Raw genomic sequence first — 25,362 nt, forward strand, 5'->3', positions numbered from 1 at the left:
GTTATGATCAAGTCACTTTAAACTCACATCATCACAGTGTGCGTAAGAAACTGTACAGATTAATGGGAAAAAATATTCTAATAGAAATCAATGGGTAAAGGATATAAACAAATAAATTTCCAGTGATGAAACAGTGGTTATAAACATATCTCTAAATATGTATAAAACTTAATTAAAACAACAAAGTTCTTTATTTCCCCATCATAAAGGCAACTATTAAATAATGACACTATTAAGGTGTTACCAAATTATAAGGAGATGAACACTATAGTATACTACCAGTTGGAATAAATTGATAGCTATTTTGGAGAATAATTTGACAGCTTCTATTAAAGTTGTATGTGATCTTTGGCCCAGCTTATGTATATTGATAGATATGAATTATGATCTGCAGTATCTTTGGAATAAATAAATTACAAACAATAAATGACTGACTTGAATAAATAAATGCACTATATTAAACAATGGAGTTACTGTAGTTAAGGCAATAAGTTCAATCTATATGAATCAACAAAAATTATTATGCTGGGGGGGCTGGGTGGCTCAGTTGGTTAAGCTATTGACTGTTTCAGCTCAGGTCATGGTATCAGTTTGTGGGTTCAATCCCTGCAGTGGGTTAACGCTGACAGTGACGGGGCCTGCTTGGGATTCCATCTCCCTCAGCCCCCTTCCCTGCTCTCTAACTCTCTCTCAGAATAAACTAAAAAAATTTATACTAATAAAGTTACAGAACATAGTGTACAAATATTTTTAAATAGAAGTTTAATGTTAAAGTATATAAACTTATGTTTTTAAAAAATTGTATATTTACCTATGGTAAAAAGAATATCATGGACAAAGATCTGGAAAGATACACAGAAAACTCATAATACCAGCTCCCCTTGGGAATGTGAAGGTAGAAGTTTCCAGGCCTCTTAGAGGACAGGTATAGGATCATTTCAACTACATGCTCTTGGTTAGAGCAAGTCTCAAGACCAGCCCAGATTCAAGAAAACTTTGTCTCTTACTGGGGCAAGTGGCAAGCATATGGGTAGATTTGGTGGAGGTAGGACTGATGGCAACCATCTTTGTAGACTGTACACCATTTTCCTTCCCTTACTCCGGGCAATTAACATCCTTCAGCTCTTGGCTCCTTTTCCTGCTCCTATATCAAAGCTTGCTTTTAAAGGAAGATTTTATTGGGTTCTTCTACTTTAATTGAGAATTTAAAACCGATACACCATTCTAACAGGACATTTATTTATATATCTCTGGTCGTAGGAAGAAGTAATTTATCTCTTAGGGCAAGTTCAGTCATTAATAAGTGGGAGAAGTGTTTTTCAGAGCCTTGCTTTTGAGTCACACTTTATAGTTTTCTAAGTGCTTCACTTTTTCCACACTCTTAAAAGCAGGCTGGGGATAAAAGGGTATTGTCACCCCAGAGGGACTGAACTCTCCCTTCACAGATGCTGCCCAGAGCTTGGCTCTCAGCTTCTGAAGAGTGTTCATTACCTGGAACAGAGGTGTCTTTAACCACGTTTTTTCTGCACCACAGTTAGTTATTGGCCATGTCAGGTATCCTGTAGGAGAAAAGGAACAAAAAGTCATCCATTCCAAAATACTTGGTGAGGACAGTGTAACTGGATACTATGCAAGGTACTAGATTTGCCAATAGTGAGACAGGCAGAGTCTGCCCTTCTAGATGTTGTAGTCTGGAGGGTTGTACAGACAAGGAACTGTAACACATGCTAAGTACAATTAAAGGAAGGTGCTGCAGGAAGACTGCAGAGGGATCTAAAAACCTGTGTGCTGCTAAGTTTTTAAAGACTGGCTTAACCAATAAAACCAAAACTAAAAGGAAACCTTCACCCCCCACCCCAACTTGCAGTATTTGCCAATTTTCATGGTGTAAAGATTTCCCATTAATGTAATGCTACTAGCATGATCTCACTGAATGGAATTATAGAGATATGGCTCTTGAAGGCCAGTATTAGCCAACTGTAGTACATCACTGGGTCTAATCGAGGGACAAAATACTTTCATAAAGCTCTACCAAACACTGCTTTATTTCATAACATTTAAATAAAAAGTGAACCATGTGATAACTGTCCTTCACAGGTAAATTATTTGATGAAATAGTCCATTTTCTTTTCATTTTCCTGCACAGCCATCTCAGCAGCAGCTCTACCCCTATAGCCATGGCTGGCCCTCAGTGGCTGGCCAAGGGGTATACCTTTAGGAAAAGAGCTAAATGCAAAGCAGCAAGTGGTTTTAGTTCTCTTTGAATTGCATAGGTGGAAAGAAATGCTGATTACCCTTCTGGGAACTGAAGTTTGGGCTGGAGACCAGGTTGAGACCATCTCTTACCAAGTAAAACAGTGATTTTCCAAAATGTTAAGTTACAAAGTGACAGTAATAAAACCAATATGCCCATCACTATCTGGAGAACAGTCCAGCTTTCCTTTGAGAAAGATAATCCCAAGAACCTGACCATAAAATAATCACTCTTGAGTAGCTGATTCACAAACTACCCTGGTAAAATGCTCTAGGACCCAGTGCCAGGGAGGCTGAGCCATGATGAACAGGGAAGAATCAGGTTTCTGTCTCTCTCCCTGCACCTCGCAGGGCTGGTGGAAAAACTCCAGCATAGTGACACGTACATTTAATGTCAAACTATGTATAAAGCTTGCTGTCTGGAAGCCTTGGTGTTAGTGCTATACAGTGCCTGAACTAGGCATGGGACTTAGAGGCCAAGGAGGCCAGTTGCAATGTGGAGGCCATCCTGCTATTACCCTTTCATTTCTGGCCTCCATTTCCCTTTGGTAAAACAGCTATATTTTGTTAAGAGTCCACTAAGCTACCCAGTTTGACCAAAATTAGACTGATAGAAAAATGCAGATTGCAGTTGAGTTCATGTTTTATTTGGTCACCTTTTGTAACCCTCATCTGGTCTGGCCTGCACCCATCCAGACCACACACACGCAGGCATACATACAAATACAACCATTCTGGAACTAACATGGCACATGGTGATGGTAACCATAACGCTCTGTAGAACTGTGAGCAGAATCTCCAGAAAAAAAAAAATGGAACCCATATCTTTTTTTTTTTTTTTNATTGGAACCCATATCTTTGCACCAAAGGATGTTAATAGTCTTTTTTTTTTCCTCCCACAGAAAGTATTAAAAGACCTTTTTTTTTTTTTAACTTTTTATTTCTGGGAGAGAGAGAGAGAGAGAGCGCGGGTGAGCAGGGGAGGGTCAGAGAGAGGGAGACACAGAATCTGAAGCAGGCTTCAGGCTCTGAGCTAGCTGTCAGCACAGAGACCGACATGGGGCTTGAATCCACGAACCTGAGATCATGGCCTGAGCCGAAGTCAGACACTTAACCGACTAAGCCACCCAGGTGCCCCTAAAAGACATTCTTACGTTTTAAGATGAACCATTATTTCACATACCACTAGAAGAGGAAAACTGCCAACTGAGACAATAATACTTTTTTAAAAATTTTCATCAGTCAGGGGGAGGGGGGAATGGGCATAGAGGAGGACACTTATGGGGATGAGCACTGAGTGTTATGTGGAAACTAATTTGACAATAAACTATTTGTAAAAAAAAAAAAAAAATCATCAGTCTTGCTAGAAGTTTATCAGTTCGGAATTTTCCAAAGAACCCACTTTTGTTTCACTGACATTTCCAACCCCCCCACATTTTTCTGTTTTTGGTTTCATTCTTATGTTTAACTTCCTGCTGCTTCCTTTTGGTTAATTTGGTCTCTTTCTAGGTTTTTACTGTGGGAACTTATTGACTGGAGATCTTCTTTCATTTCTAATATCAGTTAGCACTAATTTCTCTCAGCACCACCTTAGAGGCATCCTTCATATTTTGATGTGTTTTTTAAAATTTTTATTCAGTTCTTTGTACTTAATTTTCCTTTGACACTTTGACCCACAGATTATACAGAAGTGTGTTACCTGACTTCCATACTTTCTGCCATTGGTTTCTAGTTGACTCCATCATGCTCAGAAAATACTGTGTGATGTCCGTTTTCTTTAATTTACTGAGGGTTTCTTTTATGACCCAGGATATGATCTATGTTGGTAAATGTTTCATGCGTACTTTGAAACCACTGCACCGTGCTGCTGGTGGTGGAGTGTTCTACACATATATCAGTTAGAACCTTTTAGTTGATTGTATTGTTTGGGTTTTCTCTATCTTTGCTGATTCCGTTTAGTAATTCTATCAGTTCCTGAGAGATGGGTGGGGGAAATCTGCAACTGTAATTGTAGATTCATCTTTCTCCAGTCAGTTTTCACTTTATATATTTTGAGGCTCTGCTATCTAGTTTGTGTGCAAATTTAGGATTAGTATGCTTTCCTGCTGGATTGATCTTTTTATTATCTACATGGCAGGGGAAAAGGAATACGTTTTTATCTTTAATAACGTTTTTCTCTAAAGTCTACTTTATCACATATGAATATAGCCATGCCTGCTTTTCTGGGGGTTTGTTTTTCTGCATGTGTAACTTTTTACAGCCTTTTACTTTCAACTTACCTGTGTCAATGTATTACAAGTGTTTCTTACCATGTAGTTGGGTCATGATGTTTGTTCATTTATTTTAATAAAGTTGACTTATTTTGACAGAATGCAAATGAGCAGGGGACAAGCAGAGAGCGAGAGAGAGTCCCAAGCAGGCTCTGTGCTGTCAGTGTAGAGCCCAACATGGGGCTTGATCTCCAACCAAGATCATGATCTGAGCCAAAATCAAGAGTTGAATGTTTAACTGAGTGAGCCACCCAGGCACCTCTATTAATCCTCTTAATGTTTTTGATTGGTGTACTTCAACCGTTTACATTTAAAGTAATTGTTGATGTTATTGCTTAAGTGTACCATTTTATTTTTCTGATTCTCATTCCTGTTTCTCTTGGCTTCCAGTGGATTACTTAAATATTTTTGAGAACTCATCTTTACTTATGGTGTTTCTGAGTGAATCTCTTTGTATAGTTCTTGTAGCAGTTGCTCTGACTATTGTAGCACACATGAGTGACTTATCACAGTCTACTTGTAACACTTTACCACCACCAGCAAACTGTGATAACTTCATTTCTATTTAAGTTCTCTTTATGTTCTCTGCTTAAAAAAATCATTGCCTTGGGGTGCCTGGGTGGCTTAGTCGGTTAAGCATCCGACTTTCGCTTAGGTCATGATCTCACGGTTCGTGGGTTCGAGCCCCGCGTCAGGCTCTGTGCTGACTGCCAGCTCAGAGCCTGGAGCCTGTTTCAGTCTGTGACTCCCTCTCTCTCTGACCCTCCCCTGCTCACGCTGTCTCTCTCTCTCTCTCTCCTAGAAATAAATAAAACATTTAAAAAAAAATCATTGCCTTGAGTATTAGATAATTTTTGCTTCAATCAGAAAATGTATTTATGAAGCTCATGAAGAAAAGGATGGTCTATTGCATGTACCCATATTTCTAGTCTTTGTTCTTTCCGGATTCCCTAACATTTTTTTTTATCACTTATTTTCTGTTGGAAGAACCTTTTTTGTTACATCTCTATAGGTAGGCCTGCAACCATTTACTTAGTTTTCCTTTTTCTAAGGATGCTATTTCCCCTTTCTTCCTGAAAGCCAGTTTTGCTTGATAAAGAATTTACTGTTGAAACTTTTTCCTGTTGGCACTTGAAAACGTTGTGCCAATTCTGTGATCTCCACATGTTTTGATAAGAGATCCTCAGACCTCAAACAAGTGTTCTCTATAGGGCATGTGCTCCTCTTGGGATGCGTTCAAGATTGTTTTCCTCACCTTAGTTTCAGAAATTTTGACAAGTATTTGCATGGATTCGTTTAGGTTTTCCTTGGAAATTCACTGAAGTTTTAAAGTACATACCTTGGCATCTCTCACCAAATTTAGGGAGTCCTCAACCATTATTCAAATTGTTTCTTTCTGGGACTCTGATAATACAACTGTTGACTTTGTTTTTGTCACACAGGTCTAGAGCCCAGTTCTGTTCTATTCTTTCTTTAGTCTCCCTCTTTTTTTCCCCAAGTTGAATGAATTCTATTTGTATTTACTCAGGTATGCTGATTCTATTCTCTATCTCTATTCTACTGAGCACACCCAATGAATTTTTCATTAAATTTGTTTTGTTTTTCCACTTATACTTTCTAATTATTTCTTTTTATAAACTTGTTTCTTTGCTGGAATGTTCTATTTTTTAAGAACATTTATAATTGACATTGAAGTATTTTTAGAATGGCTACTTTAAAATTCTTGCTGGGGGAGCTGCCTGGGTTAAGCATCTGACTTTGGCTCAGATCATGATCTTGTGGTTTGTGAGTTCAAGCCCCGCATTGGGCTGTATGCTGATAGCTTAGAGCCTGGAGCCTGCTTTGGATTCTGTCTGTCTCTGTGTTGTCTTGTCTGTCTGTCTCCCTCCCTCTCTCTCTCTCTCTCAAAAATTAAAATTAAAAAAAAATTCTTCCTGGGGCGCCTGGGTGGCTTAGTCGGTTAAGCGTCCGACTTTCGCTTAGGTCATGATCTCGTGGTTCGTGGGTTCGAGCCCCGCGTCGGGCTCTGTGCTGCCTGCCAGCTCAGAGCCTGGAGCCTGTTTCAGAGTCTGTGTCTCCCTCTCTCTCTGACCCCCCCCGGCTCATGCTGTCTCTCTCTCTCTCCTAGAAATAAATTAAAAAAAAATTTCTTCCTAGGTAATTTGAACATCTGATTTATTTCAGTGTTGGCATCAGTTGATTATCTTATTCAAGTTGTAATTTTCTTGGTGTTTAGTGTGGTGGATGACTCTCAACTGTGTATCAAACATCCTATTAAANTATAATGTGTGTATGTGTATATATATAAATAAATGTATATATAACTTATATATAATATATAGTTTAATTTTATATATAAATATAGTTTTATATACAAATGTTTATAGTTTTATATATAAATATTTCCCTTATTTTTCTTCCAAGATTTTATTTAAATTCAAATTGGTTAACACACAGTATAGTGTTAGTTTCAGGAGTACAATTTAGTGGTTCATCAATTACATACAATACCCAGTGCTCATCCCAACAAGTGCCCTCCTTAATNCAGGTTTTGGCCTACTTTGTGGCTGTAGTACCAATCAGTTTAATTCTGAGAATCTTTGTTTTACTTGGTCACCTGGGTTTATGATTTTGCTGGGGCTTCTACTGATCCCTGCGGAGCTGCCTATAAGATAATAAAATGTGTTCTTTTAAGTCCCTAACTAAGAGTGTGGTAATTTGTTATAGCAGCAAAAGGAATCTAATAGAGTATGTGGAAGGTGTATGTATGCATGTGACTGTGTGGAGTGGGGAGTCCATGGAAGGAATCCTGCATTTGTGTGTGCTGCTTTGTTTCTCCACCTTTTATCTGATGGCTTCAGTGTGTCCTAATTTAGGATTCAATTTAATGGGCATCTGCTGCCAGAAATTTGAGTGCTTGACTTGGGCTCACCCCTNGTATAGTGTTAGTTTCAGGAGTACAATTTAGTGGTTCATCAATTACATACAATACCCAGTGCTCATCCCAACAAGTGCCCTCCTTAATGCCCATCACCCATTTAGCCCATCCCCCCACAAACCCCTCAGTTCTCTATCATTAAGAGTCTCTTATGGTTTGCCCCTCTTTGTGCTTTTATCTTATTTTATGTTTCCTTCCCTTCCCCTAAGTTCATCAGCTTTGTTTCTTAAATTCCACATAGGAGTGAAATCATGTGGTATTTGTCTCTCTGACTGGCTTATTTCATTTAGCATAATACACTCTAGTTCCGTTAAGTATTTTCCATTCTACCTATCTGTATACATGTGCCTCTTCCTCTAGAAGCTACTTAAAGACAAGGACTACTCTGTATCCTTGTGCCTAGGACCATATCTGGTTCATGGTCTTCACTGAATAAATATTTGTCCGTTAAGTTATTCAGCCTGAGTGGCAAGGAGGGAGCATTCCCCAGAAGCATTGGACTTAGCCTCACTCACATTTTCAGGACTGAGCTGCAGAAATCATGGCTGCAAGGTATGGTGTGGAGCACTCAGATGATCCCTTACTTATGACTGTCAAGTATTTGTACTAAAGATATAAGGGCTTTCTGATATTTCTAAGGATTCTAAACTAAATCATCTTGAGAACTGCATTACATAGAAATTACACCAACAGAAATGGGAAAACTGAAGCTCAGTAAAATTGAAGGAGTTGCCCAAACCATGAATCTGGGACTGAAATCTGGCCTGCTGGCTGAGCTGCACCATTTTCTTTATGTCTTCCCCATGCCTCACCTCTGGGGAGGGTCTGCACCATCCTTTCTCCTTCAATCATCAGGGACTGTTCCCCAATTGTGAATTGTACTCTCCTCCAAGTGAGCCTTTAGACTCAACTGAAAATATAAAAATGTATAGAAATTGGCAGCACGTTTCAGTTATTTCTGGAAAATTTAAGTTGACAGAAAAATGTTTCTCTAAGTTTTTCATAACTGTGAAAGGAATGGTCTCTGTAGAAAATTTTTAGAAAATAACAGAAATCTAGGTTGAGGACTAACCTCCCTTATCTTGCTATCTATGATATCTACTTTTAGCACTTATGTCTGTTTCCTTTTTCCTATTTCTGTTCTATTCCATGCATTTTTAATATGTAAAATTGGTGTAAGGAAGCATTTTTTCACTTTAATATTATACCATAGTTTATCATTTTGTTAATGATTCAAAAGCATTATTTTTTTAATAGTCTATTTATTTTTGAGACAGAGCATGAGTGGGGAAGGGGCAGAGAGAGAGGGAAACGCAGAGTCTGAAACAGGCTCCAGGCTCTGAGCTGCCAGCACAGAACCCAATGCGGGGTGGGGAAGGGGCAGAGAGAGAGGGAAACACAGTCTGAAATAGGCTCCAGGCTCTGAGCTGCCAGCACAGAACCCAATGCGGGGCTCGAACCCACAAACTATGAGATCATGACTTGCGCCGAAGTTGGACGTTGAACCAACTGAGCCATCCAGGTGCCCCTCTTAAGCATTTTTAATGACTATGTCCTATCCCAGCCTATGAAGTTACTAGGATTTATTAAATCATTCCACAGTTTTGGACATATGGAGTGTTTCAAAAATGTAGTTTTCAGAACCATTATATGCTGAAAGAATACATTAGTAGACATAAGTCAAGTCACTTCTCTGATTTCTTTCTCAGAATAGATTCTTAGAAAAGTCAGTGGATCAAAAGATGCGAACATTGTATTTCCTAGTTTCCTGCTGCTGTAACAAATTGTCACAAACTTAGCAACTTAAAACACGCACTTATCTGCTAGATCAGTAGGTCAGAAGTCTGGCTGGCTTGGCAGAGTACTATGCTTAGGGTCTCTCAAGCTTCAGCTCTAAGCATTGGTGCCCTGGGCTCCTGTTTGGAGACTCAGGAGGAGAACCGTTTTCTTGGCTCATTTAAGTTGTTGGCACAATTCACTTCCTTCTGTTTCTACATGGTCTCTTCTGTCTTTAAGCAGCAGTGGAAGCTTGAGTCCCTTTTATGCTTTGAATCTTTCTGATTTCAGCTGAAGAAAGTTCTCTGATTTTAAGGGCTCATGGGATTAGAGCTTTTGGGGGCTGTCTGCCCACTACACAAACATCCTCAACACCTTTAGTGTTGCCAGCCTGCCTTCCACATAAGCTGAGCCAGGATTTTTGCCAGCAGCATTGAACGAGTGTACCACTCCCTGCATTCCCCAGCACAGAGTATTAACTTTTATTTTAGTAATATGACCAAGAAAACAATTATATTTGTGTTCTTTACCTGCATGTTTTTGACTCACTGTGAGGTCAAATGACTTAAACTCGTTCACCATTCATTTTTCTTCTGTGACTTCATGTCCATTGCCCTATTCTATTAGATTCTTAGTAGTTTCCATTGTTTTTTGTTGTTGCTTGTTTGTTTTTTAAACAATTGAGAGAGAGCATGAGCAGCAGAAGAGCAGAGAGAAAGGAGGAGAAAGAGAGAGAATCCCAGGCAGGCTCTGCACTGTTACTGTGGAGGCTGATGCAGGGCTCAAATTCCTGAACAGCGAGATCATGACCTGAGCTGAAACCAAGAGTCGGGCCACCTAGCCAACTAAGCCACCCAGGTGCCCATTCTTATTGTTTATATCCTTAATGTATGAAGACATAATACTTGTCTGTTTTTGTTGCTAGTTGGTGTTTTCTTGTTTTTAATGTTGATTTACTTTTGAGAGAGAAAGAGAACATGAACGCAGAAGGGCAGAGAGAGGGAGAACGAAGATCCAAAGAAGACTGTGCTCACAGCAACGAGCCTGATACAGGAGGGCACGAATTCACCAACTGTTAGATCATGACCTGACCTGAAGTCGGTCACTTGACTGACTGAGCCGCCCAGGCGCCCAGGTAGCTGGTGTTTTCTAGAATGCTCTTTAATGTACTACCATATAGTCCTGTGGTCCATCGTTGCCCATGTAATTTCCTCCACTGTGTCTTACTTCCCAAGGCAGCTGTCAGGTCATTCTTCCTAAAATGCCACTGCTTAAGTTTTTGCCTTTCTTGTTGCATTTTTCCACTCTTGGTGTATGGTGTGAAGAAAGGGTCTAAGAAAATTTTTTTTTTTTTTTCAATCAGTTTCCTCAATATGGCCTACTGGGTAATTAGTACCCAGTATCTTCTTGGGGAAAGAGTGTCACGAGAGTACATGCCAAAGAAGCAGAGGCCTGGCAGACTGCTGTGTACATGAAGGACATACAGAGTCCAGGGGAGGTGGCAGAACTTCCAAGCTGGTGACTGAAGCCACATGAAGTAATTTCTCCTGTTTCATCTGTATGTGCCTGTAACAAGGACTGAGAAAGCTAATGAACTTGATTACATGTCGCCAGGAAGGGTTTTTGATGTCCTGGGCCTATCTAAGTAGTACTAGGTTTCCTAACCTAGAGTCCAAGTGACTTAGCAAAGGTCATTGTTAGATAGTCAATTATCTATCTATGTTTCTATAAAGAAGTACATTAGTATACACTAAATAAAGCTCACTAGAAGGCAAGAAAACAGACTACACTCTACCCAAAAAAGAGAGACTTCCTCCCCAAATTTGAAAAGCAAAATGTTAATTATAACAATACCATCCTAACGAGGTTTATCCCAGTGAGACAGGAATTACAGAACTTCAAGCTGTGAAGACATGGCCCCAAAAAGATATAGTTAAGATACCTTTAGGTAAATGAGTAGGCATGTCATAGACTGACAAAAATACATTTGCCATCTGACAAAGGACATGTGTACAGAATATATAAAGAACTGAAAATTTACAAGAAAGACTAGCAACCATTAAAATGGCTGAAAGATTTGAGTGGGCACTTCACAAAAGGAAACACGAATGGCCAGTAAACACATGAAAAATTTCCAACACTAGTCAGCAAGGAAATAGAAATGAATCACAAAGAGATACCATTTCAGGGGGTACGTGGGTGGCTCAGGCAGTTAAGGGTCTGATTCTTGCTTTATTTCAGCTTGGGTCATGATCTCATGGTTTGTGAGTTCAAACCCTGTGTCAGGCTCCATGCTATCAGCATGGAACTGCTTGGGATCTTCTTTCTCTCTCTCAAAAATAAACTTTAAAACTTATTTACTAACAAAAGCGATTTAGGGGGTGCCTGGCTTCTTCAGTGGAAAGAGCATGTGACTCTTGATCTCAGGGTTGTGAGTTCAAGCCCAACATAGGGTGTGGAGATGACTTAAAAATTTAAAACAAAACTTAGGATTAGCAGTGTATTTTGCCAAAACAAAATGGCAACTATTTTTTGACAGCTACAAATGTTAATTATACATCAAGAGTAACAATGAGAGTCACCTGGGGGGCTCAGTTGGTTAAGCATCTGACTTTGGCTCAGGTCATGCTCTCGGGGTTCACAGGTTCAAGCCTCGTCCATATTGGGCTCTGTGCTGACAGCTCAGCCTGGAGCCTGCTTCAGATGCTGTATCTCCCTCTCTCTCTCTCTCTGCCCCTCCCCTGCTCACACTCTTTCAAAAATGAATAAACAAAAGAACTTTAAAGAGTAACAATGAAAATAGAACATGTACCATAGACAATATTTAAAATTAAAATTTCTCACGTACAAATTTATAGCCTTCAACAATAGGAATAAAATCAAATCATAGTCATTTGAAAAGTTCATTTATTATATACCAATATACACTTTCTGTAATAAAAAAAAAAAAGCCTCCCAGTACATTGAACCATCTTATAAATGAAATAAGAAAATAAATTTTCATCTGTTTATAAATGGGGTTAAATTAACCAGTACAAGTTAACATATGTAAGCCTGCCCTGCAGTCTATGTGAGCTCTAATCCTGAAAATTGCCATGAGAAAAAACTGGTGCTTTATTTGGCACTGTAGTATTGCTCTTGAATATCTGTATAATTACAGATGTGGATATTTTCAAGTTAGTAATTTCAAAGGTAAAGTATTCAAACTATATACAGACTTGATATTTCCCCAGTTTTTGAATTAATCTTTATATTTACATTTAAATACATTCAGATTAAACCTTTAACACTCAGAAGGTACCTTTTTCCACTTTATTTTGACATACGCTTTAGGTGAATGTAAATGGAAACCTATCTTGAAGATGCTATTTGGCAAGTATTTTCCAATAATAGTGACTCCAAAGTTATGATAGTGTCTAGTAATGCTCAATTTCCATAACAAAGTGCACCATTTGACAGTATTATGCCTCTAGAAAATAATATATAAAACAAATGTATATCTTAAGGCACAATCCAAAAAACCCTATTGAAATATGATTTAATGTTATACTTAGCTGATACTTGTATTTCATACTTGGCTTTACTAAAATATAAAAATATACAATAAATGTTCTTCGTACTGATTTGGGGGGGAGGAAGTGGCAAAGTCCAGAAATTCTGGGAAGCAAGTGCTAGTTTTTAAATCCATTTTATGTAAGCATGTTGTAGAACTGAGCAAGAATAACGGTTTGCATCTCTGTAGTGTTAGCACTTTTATGGAGGACCATTCAACGCTGCATTAAATGGCAAATGAATGTCAGAGACCCCTGTACAAGCTAAACTGAACTAAATACTATTGTAGACATGCTAAGTTAAAAGAACAACCTTAGCACTGATAATTATTTGCAAACAAGGAACTTATTTTCCTGTAGATGATTATGTTATTGTAAACATTAAAGAGCATTACTGAACTATATATAACTTAGGTTTCTAATTTAAAATATCCCCAATAGACAGATACATACAAATGGATTTTTTGAGTACATCAACATAATTCCCTGCCCCCACCCTCAATAATATAAACGTTTTGACTGTGAAGAGAGAAAACTACACATGTAAAAAATAAAAATCAAATGTACCATACACTAAAATTCTGATGACTACAGAATAAGATTATATACATACACATATAGCAATCACAGTTTCCTGCACTGAATGTTTATCAAAAATGTATCAAACAATACTGGGTAATGTAGCTCCACATGAACTGTGGTCTATCTAAAAATTGTGAATGATAATGGAAGACGAGGGGGAGAGCATTGTTCAAGGACAAAAGCATGACAAGAGGACTAGGTTAATATTGAAGAGCAAATGCTTCCAGAACAGGCAGTTTATAATTTAAATAAAGCTCCTCTGTTTAGAAAGATGTTTTAACGTTTATAAAAAATATTGAACAAGGAAGGCACTCCTTCAATGTCACAAACAGAATGGGCAAAATATTCCTTTACTGTTGACAGTAAGGTGTTCTGGTGTCTGATCATTCATGTATGTACCTTACAGGGACTGTTCATAAGACGGGTAGGCATACCTCGGAGATACTGCAGGTTTGGTTCTGGACAACCACAATAAGGCAAATGTTATAATAAAGCAAGTCAAATAGATTTTTTTGGTTTCCCAGCATATATAAAAGTTATGTTTACACTATAGCCTGCCAAGTGTGCTACTGTATTACGTCTAAAAAAAATGTACATACCTTAATTTAAAAATACTTTATTGCTAAAGAGTGCTAACCATATCTGAGCTTTCAGCAAGTCTTAATCACTGACCATAGATCACCATAACAAATATAATAATGAAAAAGTTTGAAATACTGTGAGAATTACCGAAATGTGGCAAACACAAAGTGAGCAAATGCTGTTGGAAAAGTGGTGCTCAATGCAAGGTTGCCGCAAACCAATTTGTAAAAAAAAGAAAAAAAAGAAAAAGAAAAAAAAGAAAAAACCCTCAATGCTAAGCGCAGTAAAGCACAATAAAATAAACAATATGCCTATGTTTAATAAGACATCTTTAACATTTACCAAAAATCTATTGAATGAAGAAGTCATTCATTCAATGTCACAAACAAAATGGGCAAAATATTCTTTCACTATTGACAATAAGATGTTTTAGCTGGCTATCTGATCATGAATGTACCTTACGGGGACTATTCATAAGACCTGGCTTTAGCCTCTGTTAAATAGATCTAGAATATTTGGTGCTGGATTGGGAAAAGGTATTAAGGGGTGATACCTTTGCCACCAGGGCATTTTTGTTGTATGTTTTGAGAATACAAGTATCTGGTAATTTTATGGGGAGGGGAAAGGGTAGTATCTGATGACCATTCCATATAGCTACCCTTATTCTGCTTGTGCAACAGCAAAAATACATCACATAGCTCTAGGAAAACCTGGGTAGAAATGCGCACCACAGGTTTTAAACCTATAAGCAGCCATTCTTGACAAAAATGATGCTTTTGTTTTTCTTCCACGGTGCCTGGTGATGTTACTATAAACATCTTTGGAATCTTCCTGTTATTTCCTATGAATAACATTCCAATCAATAAAACTCAAATGTCTTTTGCAACATAATTTGCAACCATTTCCAATAGAAAAGGTATTTTTCCTTGGGTTAGTGATGCTTGGAATTTGGGGGGTTGTAAATCCAGTCAATTATAATGAGTGCCATGCTTCCAATCATGAAGATGATTCCAACCACAAGGAAAATTAAAGCCTGTAAACCAGAGAGAGCTTGTTAGGAAACACAAAAACCATTATTTAGCACAGTTTGCTCTTAAAAGTTTATCTAAAGGCAGCGATCTGGTTGGTATATTGAATTGTATTCTTGCAGCTCAGATGTCCATGCCTAGCAGTTGAGTGAATTTAGAACCCGAGTTGAGGAAAGAGGGTTCTGTGAATACAGTGGAGAGACTTAACCTAAATCTTCAAACTAGAGATGTGGTTGATTTGGGTACATCAAAATGATGGAATACCCTGTAATCATTAAAAACCAAGTGACAGAAAAAGATAGAATGACATTGAGTGTGCTCACAATCTTTGAGGTGAAGAAGGGCATATTATAATATATAGGGCAGGATAAAATTTATAAAGTAAACCGATAAAAACAAAAGCCTAATCTGTGTTACATATTTCTTAAATGTGTGTGTGTGTGTGTGTGTGTGTGTGTGTGTGTGTGTGTAAAACAGTAGAAGGGGCCTTTTATATTACCACCACTGGGATTAACTGCCTCACTCTATATATGAGGAAGCAACAGCTGAAATTTCTTTCACTAGAAAGGATCTAGGAGACAATTTTACTCATTTTTACATCAAACTCAGAATGGGTCACAAACAGGACAAGTAATCTGCCAAGATCACACCACTGTAAAAGTTCAAGCAAGACTGACTAGAGAGCCTAGGAATTCAGGGGAAGGTTGGGGGAGATGATGAGAGGAGCTTTGGATACCAAACTGTCCTGAGGTCCCGGAACAGTCCTGAGGAGTGAATGACTCTCAGGCAACATTCAGCATAACTCAGGAAGAGGCACTGTTTTTAAGCCTTAGATGGGAGACTTAATTAAATGTTATCAATGACTGTTTAATAATTAGAAAAACAAAGGGCGCCTCAGTGGCTTGGGTTCGAGCCCTGCGTTGGGCTCTGTGCTGACAGCTCAGAGCCTGGAGCCTGCTTGGGATTCTGTTTCCCTTTCTCTATGCCCCTCCCCTGCTCACATTGTGTCTCTCTAAAAATAAACATTAAAAAAATAATTAGAAAAACTGTTTGTTCTGGAATATGTTTTTACAACATCATTTTGGAAAAGAAATATGCTCTCACTTAACATCTTTAGATACAGAATTTAATTTTATTATCTGGAAAATGATGGTTCTGTTCTGGATCTCAGTCCACACCAAGGTACTATGGAGAAGGAAACAAAGCAGGATCTTTTGGCCTTCCTAAGCTAAAAAATATGACTAAAATGTTTCAATCATTTCTTAACACTGTCAGGGAGCCTAATTCCTTCCCACATAACTTCCTATAGATAGTGGTGCAATGTTGGTGGTGGAAACTGGTATCATAGATGTCTGCGGGAAAACTCCATTAATGTTTGACAGGTAGAAAGGACTCAACACAAGATACTTGATATATGATAGGAAGAAATCCTGGAATCATGTCAGTACCAGAAATCTACCCCTCTTTCTCTCCACTAAAGTTCCAGCCCATCTCCGATTTTCGGTTCTTGTTCATCAATTTTTTCTGATCATGTCTATTTTCTGGTTTACCCTAAGTTGAAAAGCAATTTATAATGGGGGAAATTGCAGCGCTTACTTACCCCAACCTTTTGTGGTGACCTAAGGGGTTCTTTCTTGACAAGTTTAAGGTAAAAAACCGCTGGAAGGATGAAGATCAGCATAGTAGCAGAAGAAGCCCCTGAGGGGACAAACACAGGACAGGTCAGTGTCTTACTCAGCAAGGCAGAGACTCAAGGTCATACACTCTAAAGAAACTAAGTCTAATGCTACCCTAATCTTAGCACTGAAAGTACTGTAAACTTGGTTGCTTATTCAAGGAAGATCTGCTTATCAATAAAATTATACCTAACATCATAGTTGTATCCTAAGTACACATAATACATAGTAAACAATAAAAAAGCTGACTTAAAAATGTATAGGCAATTGGCAATAGAAACACATACTAAAGAAGTTGCACTCCTCACCCAGCCTACTTACCCAATTCTAACTTTTCAAGTTGCTGACCCTGAATTCCAAAAAATTTTATATTGTATTTAAAGTTTGAGTAACCCTTGAAATCAGCAGATGAAAGCTATATTAACAGGCCACACAGTTAAGGGAATATGCTTTATAAAAACAACCTCCTCCACCTCCAAAAATGGCCATGAATGCTCAGCTGATACTGACAGACCTGAGAAAGCATCCTATAGGTAGATTCTGTCTTCCTTACTTTTTGATGCAGAGTTAAGACCTAAATTCAAATCCTGGATCAATTCCAAGATACAGGTATTCTCCACTTTTCAAAAGTTTGTGTTATGCCACTTTCCTTTTAGGAAGGACCTATGTTAGCACCCGTTTTCACTAACCGAAAGAAATCCAAAGAGGATTTCTGCCTTTATGGAAAAATGTCAAAAAGTAAAAGTCGCACTCAGAATATGTTTTGCAGTGAGCATTATGGAGGCAGCGCCCCCTAAGCAGCAAGAGTGGTGTCACCAAGTCCCTTCCCTGAGAACTACACTCCATCTTGGCATTAAGCTGCCATGGGCTTTGAACCATTGTGAATGTTTTAGATCGATTTATTTTCTGCATTTGTTAGCAATGTTGTGTCGCAAGGTATCAGAAGAGCCCAAGAGAGGCTGTCTTTTGTGTCTGGATGCTCAAAACTACTTCCATAGAAATGAATCATAATTTCTTCATTGCATTATGCCATTGAGGCTTACATTAAGTTTCCTAGAATGCCCTACTTTTGGATGGAGTGGGGAGTGGGGAGCAGTATATGACTTGACTTCTATGGGGCTCCATTTCTGTCAGATAAAGCAGCTGGATTAGATGACCTATAAGGTAGCTTTTACTGTTGACGTTTTCTGATCCTGTGAATAACTTCGAGTCACCTGGGAGGGAGGGGAGGTGTCCAGCTGGAGCCCGGCTGGGCTGGGCTAACAGGAATCCCATGAGTCAAAGATGGAGTGGGTATCTCCATCCACCAGCTCCCTGTCTGCCATTTAAGGAGGTATCTGCTTGAGATGACTAAATAAAGCCTTTCTCACACTTACCAATGAATCCAAAGATGTATTTTATAGTTGGTACAAGGATGACCAGAACATTATTAAGTGCAAGAAGTAGGGCTGCAATCAAGAAGTGTCTTATCCAACTGAAGGGTCTTTTGGGAAATAAGAGTGTGGTCACTGATGTACGAATCTGCAACAAGAAAGTTCAAAGGCAAGGTTACTAATTTGTTTTTGATTTTTGTCTACTATTTCAAATATTCTTGTTACTCTAAAGCACTTCCTGTGTTGTTCCTTTTTCTCCTAGAAAAGATCTTAATGCTGATTTATTCTTCAGAATTTCATTATTGTGGTAAAATATTCATAATGTTTACTATCTTAGCCATTTTTAAGTGTACAGTTCAGTTATTAAGTATGTTGGTTTTGGGGCATCTAGGTGGCTGTCGATTGAGCATACAACTTCAGCTCAGGTCATGATCCCACGGTTTGTGGGTTCGAGCTCTGCATCAGGCTCTCTGATTTCAGTGCACAGCCTATTTTGAATCTTGTCTGCCTTTCTTCCTGCCCCTCCCTGGCTTGTGCTCTCTTTAAAATAAATATTAAAAAAAGTATGTTGATATTGTTGTGCAGCCTTGATGCTGATATTTGAGATACTATTTTCCTTGTGCTCACTTTCTCAGCTTTCAGAATTTTTTCTTAAAAGTAATCTCAATGAGAAAATAGCAGATAAGACATAGAATTCAGGGACACAATAAAATCCTTGATTTCCAAACATGTTGGGTCATCAGATGGGATTAAGTAAGTATTAAGGACAAGCACTGAATTGATTTGCCCTGTTTGTAAATGGAATTTTTAGAAATCTGTTTTTTTTTTAATTCAGCATTGTATTTAGCACATAAGGTTTATCTTGCCACATAATGTTTTTAAAAATGATACTCTTTGTATACTACCCCTTTTTTTCCTTTTATCTCCCCCTTTTCAGTTATAGACTATAAATGCACACAAATGCACACAAAAGGTAATGAATAGGACCTAATAACTTTAGCATTCCTCAGTTTCTTGTTTGGTGTCTTGCACACAGCAGGCACTCAATACATGTTGAATTAAGTTGAACAGAATGAATCCCTTTCCTCCCTTCAGGAGCCTTGACAGACTTCAGCCCTACTTCAGCAGCTACAATAAGTAGGTGAAAGGTCAAGAGAGGCTCCTTTTGTAGCAGCCTTTCAAGTTACTGTGCTGTAACTGGATAATAAAAAGATCCTTGTGGGTGGAGGGAATGCCCTGCATGTTTGAACAGCTTAACAAAGTAGAAAAGTAGAAAATACTCTTATCTTTGGAATCTTTTTTTAGAGGACACTTTTTGACTTAGTGGCATTAGTCTTTTGGCTTTTCAATTAAGTGAACACTCCAGTTAAGCTTGGACTTCACATATTTAGAAATGCTGGCATTGATTTCCCAATTAAAATTTTACTTCTGAAGTCTGTTACTGGTGGGGAGATGGGAACTCATTTAAGACCAAAAATGTAAAATACATTTAGAAACACATGTATGAACGACAAAAACTTTGAGCCGAATTGCTTGCAGTGTCTAATGTGACATTCCTTTCATACCGCTCCACCAAAAATTAAAGCCATCTGTTTAGGTTTCAAAAGCAATTTCATTTCCAGAATGGCAAACCAGATAGTCTCTGGAAATGGTTTAAGAGTGACTTTGTAAAGGATTTTAAAAATTGGATTAGTGAAAATTATGAAATTAGCTTTGAAAGGTAGGCTGAAGAAAGCAAATGGCTTGATTACATTTTCCCCAGCTGCCCATTAATTCTACTTCATGATCCATACTCCGTGCTTATTCGATATTGTCTAAACTGGTCTATTAGGCTTCAACATAAGCTTTCCATGGTACATCCCTATGGCTTAAGGATTTATTTGTCTGAAAGTGCAAAACTTATAGAATAAACAAGTAGAATACAACTTATTTTCAGGCAGAGGACTTACGTATGTGCTTTTTTTGGGGGGAGGTGGGTCTTCTGTTAAAAGAATACTCCTTATTCGATAAGCTGAGTTGGAAGTAAACCTGTACATGCAGGGCCCCTGAATGTGAATGTGGTTTCCTAGGGTCTCCTGGCTCTGAGAAAGACTAAGGTTTGGCTTGATGATGTAAAAGTACAGAAAGTTTACAGGAATCATGGTTGGAATAAATGGCGAAAGCTTGCTCCTCACAGCAACTAAAGAATAACAAAATCCCAGACAGAACTGAAGGCATATAGAATTGCCAGTGCTTTCCTAGAAAGGATCATGGAGCAAACAGGGAGATGGTAGGGGAGCTTGTGGGGGGAGGTGGTTGTGGAAAGAATAGATGAAAACTTGCTGGTCATTCTATGTTAAAATCCTGCCTTGAGAGGTGAGCTTGGATCAATAGGTCCTGAGCAGTTCTGTTTACCCATGTCAGGACCAAGGCAGCTCTGGCGTGTTACCCACAAAGCACTGCCTGCTGTTTCACTTGTCTAAGTGCCTTTTCTCCACTGACACAAACTGATAAGAACCTGGAAATGTGGGTCAGATGCAGTGGGCAGGGAGGTCCTTAGCAACAGCCATGGCCTCTGACCCAGAAGGATTCCAGAAAGGTCCTTTACAGCTCTAGAGAAAACCTGTTATTTCCAGAGAGTATTCAGAAGAGGAGTCTGTTAGGAGGTGCTATGTTCTAATCTGGGGACCCACTGGGAGGCAGTAGAAAGTGGGAACCTTAGGTCTGAACTCTTAAAAACAGCAACAACAACAAATCAATCCTATTTAGAGGGGAATCAGTTTCACCTTGTAAGACTGCTTAGGATAGGAGTGTTGGAAATACCTGTGGACCACTACTCTATTCCAGTTCACAGCAACATTTGCCATATTTCTATGTCTACATATGCTTCAAAAACAGATCTGAAGGCAACATAAGTGGAAAAAAATGACTTCACTATCACAAAATAAAATAGAAGTAGCTAGAAAACCTGAGATGTGATTTATTTATTTAAGGTGTGGCAAATGGAATGTGAGTCTGTATATTCTTGATAAACGTATTAGGATGATTTGGTTTTCTATTCATGTTGATGGGTGAACTTTACTGCATAAAGGGAAGTACAAGCTGAAAATGGTACTAATAGTCTTTGAGAAGGAGGTACAGTCCCATAATAGATCACCCTCCCCCATTCAACCCCCACCCGCAACAGTGGAAACAGAAATGTTGAGCTACTAGTGAAATAGGAACTCACTTCATTTGTTCATTTGTTGGGTAATCATTTCTGTACTCACTAGGTCTTTTATTATGGAAAAAACTGGCCTAACTGGAGAAATAAGATATTAAGTGGAGTAATCAAAGGAAAATCTATCCAACCAACAACAGCAACACCCTTACTATGTCTTGGGCTCATAAGAAAAAGAGCCTATTATCCTTTGTTGAAAGAAGTAGAATATAAAATTATACCTAAAATTGAGATTTTAATCCAGATCAGGTTTTGTTTTTATTACTTATATATGGAGATATCAAAGCAAAGTAAATACACTTCTTATGGGTCCAGCATTAATTCAAAGGAACCACTGGGAGAACCCTGCCGTGCATGGCTCAGTGTTTGACATGTTGGAAATCATAGCTCTAAATCATAAACACACCACTAATAACTTCTCTCAATTTGGGGAGAAACCGTCTGAAGGTAATCTTGTGGGTTTGACTGGGACGAGGAGGCTTTTTTTGGCTCCACGTCTACTTTTATGTCCTACATCATACCCATGGACACTTGGCTCATTTAGCCCAGATCCTCCCCCAAACTAAAGTTTATGGCAAATGTTGGCAGGGGAAGCAGCTTATGCTTTTGCTAGGAAAAGCAGCTTCTACATCTCAAAAGGCAAGATTCATTTGGAGACCATTTTTCTGGGCAACTGTTGTTGACTTCTGTGCCAGTCACTGTACATATCTCTAACCTCTAGGACTTTTAACCCGAGGAGAAGGTGGGCACTTACAGATTATCTCAGTGGAACATTGTAAGGTCAAAGACAGAATTATTTGCAGCATGTTTCATAAATGCTAATGTTAGGTTGAAAATACTTAAGGATAACAGTTATATTTCTGAAATTTGGTTCTGATGATCAATTTTGATTCTAAGGGGCATCTAATGGGAGATATTTCTGAACTACTATTGTTCCTGTTGGTCAGATTTATACCATTGCCCTGTGTGTCCCAAGAGAAAGAACCTCTATGGGGAGATTTTAAAGGTTGAGGTAAAATGGCCATCAGTATGACTCCCACTTCCTTTATCTTGACCTCAGCCATAAGTGTCCTTCTGTGAGCACTACATTAATCAACTGTGACTAACTGCACGACCACAGCCAAGTCCATTAATCTCCCGAGACCACGACCTCAAAATGCTATATTTAGGACTTATGAATAAAGCAATACAGAACCACATAACAGATTTCTCTTATAAAATGCTGTGACTCCAGAACAATGTGAGTACCTACTGTGTGCCAAAAATTAGTGAGCTCTTTATACACAAAAAGAAGGGCTTTCAACATTATTTCCTCAGAGACCCTGTTTGCTTAGAGATTTTACCCTATGGTACACTTTCTGTCTACAGCTGTCTTCTAACTCATACTGACGATAGAGCTGATTTTAGGCTAAAGCTGTATGCATGTCATTGGAAATACTTTCAGACATATGCAAGGCAAGATATTATATAGGAGTAAAATATTAGCCCTCCTAGTAGCAAGGATCTGATTTCATGCCCTCATGAAAAAGGAATGTGTCAAAAAATATTTCAGGACACAAGCTGCATTTAAAGTGACCACAGTGTCATTACATGAGTAGTCCTTATATGCTGGGCCCTGTATGGAGCATTTTGTACAGGACAGTGCTGGTTACTAAGTCGCTTATTTTTCCCCCTGAAATGAATGAGTAACTTGAGTATTTATGAAAGGAGAAGAGTTGGCAGGAGAACGCAGACCTGTGTTTATCCATAGGTGGTGGTTTTAACTCATGTAAATCTCAACGAGCCCTGCTCTGTGATGCCAAAGGCAAATGCCAAGAAGAGGTGATCCCAGTATGAGTCTGGTAGAGGGCATGCATCAGTTTTAGAGATAGGACAAAAGATATACGATAGAAAATAGAACTCTTTTTCAAGAAATTTCAAGTTCTAGTACATAATTTACATAATATGATTCCCCTTCTCATTGGTCTTCAAGGAACCAGATTAAATAAGGCGACGTTTGAATGTGACTGCAGCAGAACAGTCTGTAGGGGAATATTAAATACCTTCAGAACTGATGAAAAGACAACAAATCGAAAAGTAATGTAGTTTTTGCCTTTCAAGTTCCAGAAGTTTAGGACCTCCTACTCATTTCTACTAACCCACAGACAGAAACTCAAGATCTTTTTGAATTGGAGTTTAACAAAAAAATTTTGACCCCAATAAAGTTGGGAAATAGAAATTTTATGATTTTTTTTTTCCTCCTACATTTTAAAAGTGTTTAACATTTGGGGCACCTGGGTGCCTCAGTTGGTTAAGCATCCGACCCTTGATAATGGCTCAGGTCATGATACCATGGTTCACAAGATCGGGCCTCACATTGGGCTCTGTGCTGATGGCATGGAGCCTGCTTGGATTCTCTCTCTCTCTCTCTCTCAAAATATTTTAAAGGGTTTAACATCAAAAAATATTTGAATCTACATGTTATATTGTCCATCTTAAATTAAAGCTCCAAAATGTTATATAAAAATGTCTTCAGGCATTGCAAGTGCAGACTGATATTATCATTAAATCCATGTAAAATTGGAACTTATCTAATCTAGGAGGTTAAGCAATATTTCATCAAAGCTTCAGGTACTTACTGGGAACAGGACAATGGGTACAGTTAGTGTCACTGCCACAAGGACTGCCAGGCGTACCATGAGGAGAGGGGTGTCAAATGTGTATACTTTAGTGTAAGCATGAAGTAATTCGTCTTCAACTTCTCCTACAAACAAGAAGAGAATGGGTCCAGTTTGGTGTTGCCAAGTCAATATTGATTACAAAAAGCAATGTTTTACAAAGGGAACACAGTACAACAGAAACACCCAGGTCTGGGAATCTAGAAGCCTGCTTTTATCCTATCTTTGAGCTTATTAGTTGTGTGACCTTTCTTCAAATGAACAAGGGGGTCATGAAGCTTATGAAGTTAAAGAAGCTAGAATAAAATTGTGAAGATGCCTCCCTGGCTCATTTGCTTTGTGATAAGTCTGTCTCTGCTTGTACAGAAGCCTCACAGAAGAGATGAGAAGCTGAAGTGCCCTGATTGAAGGGGATGAAAGGTCCAAGTCCCACCAGACTGTCCCTTACATTCTGCCCACCCCCTCCTCTATTCCCACCTGCTCAGTGAGCCTTGACACAGCTTCTCTGAGCCTAGTATGGAAGCCTTAGGACAAATGGTTTTAGTATTTTTTCAAGTTCAATAATTATGACTCTATCATGACTCCAATGCACATACTTCTGGGGATTTTTCAAACTTATAAAACTCATTAGAATCAGTATAAGTAACATGCAAGGATGAATTAGCATGATTTTAACAGGGTCTCCCAATGAATACTGATCTAAAATTAAGATGCCACTCTCCTGGAAAACTTATTCACTAGAATTCCAGACACGAATAACATGAAGATGCTCCTAAAATCAGGTGTAGTTGGATTTTTTTTGCTCCCTACTTCCCTTCAAATCAGACAAAACAGGGTAAAAATCTTCAATGGATTGATTTGACTTTTACTACTTCACAACCAACAAGCAACTAATGCCCAGTCTAAAGTGAATGCTTGGTTAATACGCAACTATTAGTCAAATAGAAAAAAAAAACAACAACAACAAGTAAATGGCGCTCCCTCCCAACTCTTTTCCTCCACAATTTGTCTTTTAATCAACTTAATTTACTGAATCAGAAGGAAAAAAACTAAAGTTAAGGAAGTTTTAAATAAAAGATATATTTATGTTGATAACATTGATTAGTGATAACAGGTCAATGTTTAAGTCCCCGAAATTTATCTATAGGGCTATGCTTCAATGGAGGGCAATAACAATCCTTTTTTTGTGCCCATTAAAATGCCATAGAGAAATTGTTTTAGGCAAAAATCTAATGTGTGCGTAGTCACTTTTTTGTTTTTGGTAGCGCATTCCCAGATTGAGTGGAATTTGTTCATGTTTTTTTTTCAGGAAACTGTTCACTATAACAGAATAGAATGGGATAAGCCAGAAAAACTTGCCTAATGCTCCAAGCCCCCAGATCCCACTTGACTGGTAAACAAGAAGCAAGTTCCAGCTCGAGGACTTCACCCTTTTCCTACCATTTGCTTAATAGTTAGTTATTCCACCAAAAGAACT

General features: G+C 38.4%; 1 protein-coding gene across 2 annotated transcripts in view; it reads right to left on the reverse strand.

Moving 5' to 3' along the window:
* Positions 1-12,127: 12,127 nt before the first annotated feature.
* The window catches only part of SLC38A4 (solute carrier family 38 member 4), a 70,636-nt gene continuing 57,401 nt past the window's right edge, over positions 12,128-25,362 (reverse strand). For both annotated transcript variants that reach the window (XM_077753253.1, XM_077753252.1), the window contains 4 exons: positions 23,847-23,971; positions 18,033-18,177; positions 16,581-16,678; positions 12,128-14,985 (listed from right to left, as the gene is read on the reverse strand). In XM_077753253.1, the coding sequence (XP_077609379.1) occupies positions 14,884-14,985; positions 16,581-16,678; positions 18,033-18,177; positions 23,847-23,971 (470 nt within the window). In that variant the 3' untranslated portion in view covers positions 12,128-14,883. The remainder of the gene's footprint in view (positions 14,986-16,580; positions 16,679-18,032; positions 18,178-23,846; positions 23,972-25,362) is intronic.

This window comes from Crocuta crocuta, unplaced genomic scaffold (assembly GCF_008692635.1).
Source record: "Crocuta crocuta isolate KB4526 unplaced genomic scaffold, BGI_CrCroc_1.0 scaffold30, whole genome shotgun sequence".
Taxonomy (NCBI): Eukaryota; Metazoa; Chordata; class Mammalia; order Carnivora; family Hyaenidae; genus Crocuta; species Crocuta crocuta.